General features: G+C 35.2%; 1 protein-coding gene across 4 annotated transcripts in view; it reads right to left on the bottom strand.

Annotated features, from left to right (window-relative positions):
• CCDC18 (coiled-coil domain containing 18) overlaps nt 1-5,979 on the bottom strand; it is a 114,458-nt gene that overhangs the window by 18,789 nt on the left and 89,690 nt on the right. For all 4 annotated transcript variants that reach the window (XM_010860464.1, XM_010860465.1, XM_010860463.1 and 1 more), the window contains exons 25-26: nt 4,700-4,903; nt 2,817-2,954 (exon numbers count right to left, since the gene is read on the bottom strand). In XM_010860464.1, the coding sequence (XP_010858766.1) occupies nt 2,817-2,954; nt 4,700-4,903 (342 nt within the window). The remainder of the gene's footprint in view (nt 1-2,816; nt 2,955-4,699; nt 4,904-5,979) is intronic.

Below are 5,979 nucleotides of genomic sequence, written 5' to 3'. Positions count from 1 at the left end.
AGTCACCATCTGCAGTGATTTTCGAGCCCAGAAAAATAAAGTCAGCCACTGTTTCCACTGTTTCCCCATCTATTTCCCATGAAGTGATGGGACTGGATGCCATGATCTTCGTTTTCTGAATGTTGAGCTTTAAGCCAACTTTTTCACTCTCCACTTTCACTTTCATCAAGAGGCTCTTTAGTTCCTCTTCACTTTCTGCCATCAGGGTGGTGTCATCTGCATATCTGAGGTTATTGATTTCTTCTGGCAATCTTGATTCCAGCTTGTGTTTCTTAAAAACATCTTTCTTAAGAACAACCACAACAAACCTATATATATATTTTTAACCTGCAAGTATTTATTTTAATTACTCCTATTTGAAGGTTCTTTTTTGGAAAATTTTATTATCCACTCTTTGCATTCCTTAAAGGTTCCCACAGGTTTGGGCAAATTCATATTATCCTCATGACTATGTTTTTGAGGGACTCTAGGTATGTTAGCAGATTCATTTTCAATTTACTTCACAAGAGCTCTGTAACCCTCAATAATGTTGCAACCAATAGCATGCTGTAACTTGTGTAAATGGATAGGGAAAAGGGTTTCGGGGCACTGGTCAGCTTCTTCCAAATGTTTGGAACCTTGCAGAGACAGAAACTGGTTTTAGGAGCTTTACTATCAAGCCATACAAAATTACTTCACAGTAGCCTTTAAGTCATTTGCCATATTCTTCACTGATAACTTTGGTGTTTCCTAGAGATCCAATCGGAGAAGGCAATGGCACCCCACTCCAATGCTCTTGCCTGGAAAATCCCATGGATGGACAGCCTGGTAGGCTGCAGTCCATGGGGTCACAAAGAGTTGGACATGACTGAACGACTTCACTTTCACTTTTCACTTTTATGCACTGGAGAAGGAAATGGCAACCCACTCCAGTGTTCTTGCCTGGAGAATCCCAGGGACGGGGGAGCCTGGTGGGCTGCCATCTATGGGGTCACACAGAGTCAGACACAACTGAAGCGACTTAGCAGCAACAGCAGCAGAGATCCAATGCACTGTATATAAATACTGCATTTCTCTGGGAGGGTGTCTTTCTGTAAGGATCATTGAAAAACTATTCAAAGGTCTTGGGGAGCCTCAGGATGGGAGGTGATCCAATCTGATCATGAATATAAGGTAATGGGTCCAAGGGAATCACTGTCTGGCTGGAAGATCTCATTTATCAAAAGCTGTTCCACAAGCATCTAACTTACACTGTGACACAAGTGCTGGTCTCTTTGAGATGAGTGTTTTTACTGTCTGCTTATGAGTGCCATACTGTTTGCATAATGACAGGTCTCTTCCATTCACATCATGTTCCTATGTAGAGCTTTCAACCTTCTATACCACCACGAGAGTTAATTGGACCTATATGTCTGGGATCTAAGCAGAAAAGCTTTGTGCTGGGTGCCTTCATCCCTAACAGCCTCAAAGCCACCAGTGGCAGCCCCTGTGAAAGTGTCCATATTAGGTATTTTCATATGCTGCATATAAAATATTAATACCAGATGTTAAACAGCAATACTAGAACCAATTTTTACAATTCATTTTTTGTACTATCTGCTTATAAATAATTTCAAGAGGCTTATAAAACTAAAACTAAAAAATTGGATAATTAAAATAAAAGTAGAAATATAGACCATGTAAAAAAAGCTTATTGAGTTGCTGCTGGCAAATACTTGAGATGGACCAATTATTACTGAAGGTCACCAAGTTGACCAGTTAATATCAAATAATTATGCTGAACTCATCAGCATTCACTTTTATCTCCAAAGACTAAAGGTTGTAATCTCTTGGCCTTAGGACTGGATTGAGCATGCAAACGTGTTTTGTTTGGCAGACACAACGTTTTCAAAGAAATTTGACTCTAAATGCATTTAAGCAAGACATGTTAACCAAAAACGCAATTTATTCCTCAAAAAGATGTTAACCAAACTTCCTCAAAACGAGTTTAACATAAATGTCTTTGAGATGGTTAGATAGCATCACTGACTCAATGGACATAAATCTGAGCAAATTCCAGGAGATAGTGGAGGACAGAGGAGCCTGGTGTGAGGCAATCCATGGGGTCACAAAGCGTCGGACGTCTTAGTGACTAAACAACATTTGCAACAAGCACCATCCACAAAAATGCTTTATTAGAACACTTTATAAGGAAACTTAAATTTGAATATCTTCAAATACAGTTTTAAAAAAGACAAGAAATGCTATTCTAATTGATAACACTGTCCATCTCTGTAAAGGCTCAGGACATACTGATGAAGAGCAAATTATTGTATTGCTGCTCTAACTTATGATCAGAGCAAACCTTGAAAATTACCACACATTAATAGATTGACATCACATGAAACTGTTTACATTGGTTATTAAATACCTCCAGGTAGTTTTGACAAGTGTTACTTTATAAAAAGTTATGACAATGATAATAATGTGCCAGGCTCTGGTGTAAGAACATTAACTACATTAATTCACTTAATCCTCCACACAGTTCTATGAAATAGATAGCATTATTATATCCATTTTAGTCAGAGATGTTAAGTTAGTTGCCTAAGGTTACATAAGTACCAAGTAATGAACTGAGATTTAGAACCAGTATGCCTGTCTAAAGAATTCAAGCTCTTAACCCATAGAGTATTAGTACACTGGAATATGAAGCGAAAATAATATGTTCAGCCTACCAGAAATGAAAAGACCAAATGTATTTCTCTATAATAAACATTTAAAAGCTAGATTTATACTTTGTTCAGATAGATCAACACACTTTAGCAGGGAGTAATGGAACAAATTAAATTTTTCTTTACCTCTAGATGATATGCTTCTTTGAGAGATTCTACTTCTGTTGACAATTTCTTGATTTCTGCTTGCATTCTTGCTTCTAACTGAGTTTCACGTACTTGAGAAGCCCCCAGTTCTTCAGCTAAATATTTTCCATGAGCTTCCTTGAAAATGACATATTAAGTAAAGGTTACACTACTTGTTTATTTGGTTATTGTAGCTAAACAATTCAGCACACTTATGGAAGTACTTCAATCTTTTGTAATACTGTATGAACACTCATACACAGTTACCTTATTAAATGTATACTTTATAAAGTGTAACAATCTAGAATTTAATCTAGATATTTAAGAGAGTACTAATGGGAAAGTATCATTGTTTATTGTTTATTGTTTATATATTGTTTATTAATATAAGTTCACTAATCAATGCTTTTTGTAAAATAAACTAATAACCATGGAACACTGAGCTTTAGCAGACAGTAGTCTCCTCTTTAGACATGCCTAAGTATTTTTGCTCACCATATGTGCTGTTTGCTTATCTACAGTTGTGCATTTATCAAACATATCTATGACAGCTGTGTTTGCGACTACAATTATGTAATTTTATTATACATTATGAATACAGATGAAATGCACATGCAAAAGGAATGTTTTTATATGAAAAATAAGTTATATGCTTTGAGACAATTCAACGAGTCACAAATGTTTGCTACCTAATTAGTTGTAAAATATTGTGGGAAATCTCATACAAAATATAAGAGATGTTGTCCTCTGACTGATTTATGAATGTCTCTTAACTCTTAACAAACCAAATTGGAAGCTACAGATGATGGCATATCAGTGTGGTTTATGCAAGAAAAACTAGGTGGAATGTAATCAAGTGACCCTACCCATATACAAAAAGCCAAGATTTGGTCCCACATTAAAAGGTTAACAAATGACTGTAAATTTAGAGTTTGGGGTTAAAATATAATATTTAAACAATCATTCTTAATAATTCTCCACTTTCATTTAGTTATTTGATTAATTGAGCTTGGTTTATCAGATAAAATCAATTATATTACATTTAGATATCACTGATAAGGACAGAAATGAGATAAAAGTAGATAGCTTCCCTTCTCCTAGTAGACTCCCAAGTACCTGACATAGTCTAATAAAAATCCCCTATATATTTTTTATTAGTCTAACCATCCAGAAATGTAAATAAAAATGCCATCAGGTTAACCAAAACTAAATGTAAAAACACTTTTATTCAAAATCCATACTTAATTAGAACCATAGAACCATAGTAGAAAGCAGAAAAATCACAAGAACTTTTGTAGAATATCAATAAATTATTTTTCTTGAAGTCTAAGTAATTAAGCCAAGCATATTAATCTAAATATTTTTAAGGCAAGTTGTTAATTTTCTATGTAATACTAGAGAAATACAATTTACATTAGTAGTCTTGCTATTTAAAAGCACTTTTCCTCCCCAAGGTTCTAGACTGCAGGTTTCTAATAGTTATAAATCTAGATAGTTTTCATCTATAAATGGCTACAAATGCAAAACTTTTTACTTAAAAAATATGCATTAGATTTCTTTTTCTGTCCCAGGGGTAGCTCAAATTCAGTTCAAAGTCTGAAAGTGCTTTGTAACTTATGTTATTGAAAACTAACCAGTTTGACTAAAATTCAGTTCTGAGAGACTTCCTGATACACTACAATGCTAGGCTAAATATAACACAGGTTTGTTTTTTTTTTTTTTTTGAGTAATATATACATAAAACAAAATTTATCACCTTAACTATTTTTAAGTACATTTATACTGCTGTGGAACAACTTTTATAAGAACAATATTCTACTGTCAAAACAAGCAAATGTTAAAAACTAAGATTTTCAATAAGATAAAATTAGAATAGGAATTACTTTCTCTTTAGAGAGTTGCTTTATTTCCTCAAGTTCACTTGAGAGCCTTTCTATTTCTCTCTGTGCTTGGACTTGTTGATGACGAGCCTCCACCAATTCTTTATGAGAGTTCTGCATCTGCTCCCGAGTTAGTCTCAATTCTTGCTCCAAATCTATGGCCTCCTTGTACTGAGTTGCAATGTACTGTTCCTGCTCTTTCATAACCTGAAGTGCACAAGACATTTGTAGGTTTCAAAATAAAATGACCCAGATAACCTATTTCTTACTCTGATTTCTCTTTTAATAAGTGACATACTCCCTCCCAACTAAATGTCTATATAGTTTAATATACAATGAATATAAACCACTGTGAAACTGATATTCAGAAAAGAAAACTTTTTTAATAGTAAGAAAATGACAAAAGTACTGTAATAAATCTAGGACTCACTGGTATATTTTGCACGCCTTCAACATGCAAGCTGCATAATCCTTTAACAGTATGAAGTAACATGACAGAATACATAATAATATAAAGAGAAGAAGTTAATATTTGATTATCCATGTCAAAGATGGAGAAAATACTAGTATAAATAAAGCCCACCATTAATCCACAAAGCTGGGTTAAGAACGACCTTATTCTCTGCAAAAGTGAAATTTGTTACTGGGACTGCTGCTATTCTCTCTGAAATATTTTACATTCCTCAGTTAAATTCCTGCTGCTGCTAAGTCACTTCAGTTATGTCCGACTCTGTGCGACCCCATAGATGGCAGCCCACCAAGCTCCCCCATCCCTGGGATTTTCCAGGCAAGAACACTGGAGTGGGTTGCCATTTCCTTCTACAATGCTTCCTGAAAGTGAAGTCTCTCAGTCTTGTCCGACTCTTAGCGACCCCATGGACTGCAGCCTACCAGGCTCCTCCATCCATGGGATTTTCCAGGCAAGAATACTGGAGTGGGATGCCATTGCCTTCTTCAAGTTAAATCCCTAGTAAAGTTCTATTTCCAGAAGAAAAAAAATTCAGTAAAAAGTCAATTAGTTCTAAATCAGCTTGATGACATAGATAAGATGGTAGGTAATGACACTTAACTTTAGGACTGATAAGAAAGAAAGAAACCAGTACAAAGCACAAGGAACCTGATGTCTAGAATGGGGGCCCCAGGTCCCATTGTGTATCAGTATAAACCTCATGTAAATACTTTTAGCCAGCCCTTGTTTGAGAACATGAAACAACTGAGTCAACAATCTTTTTCTTTTTCTCACTAGAACCCAAACTTGCTCTCAGAGACCCTGCTTAATATAT

The sequence above is a fragment of the Bison bison genome, unplaced genomic scaffold (genome assembly GCF_000754665.1).
Source record: "Bison bison bison isolate TAMUID 2011002044 unplaced genomic scaffold, Bison_UMD1.0 scf7180017864466, whole genome shotgun sequence".
Lineage (NCBI taxonomy): Eukaryota > Metazoa > Chordata > Mammalia > Artiodactyla > Bovidae > Bison > Bison bison.
This window is presented reverse-complemented; position numbering and strand designations above follow the sequence as displayed.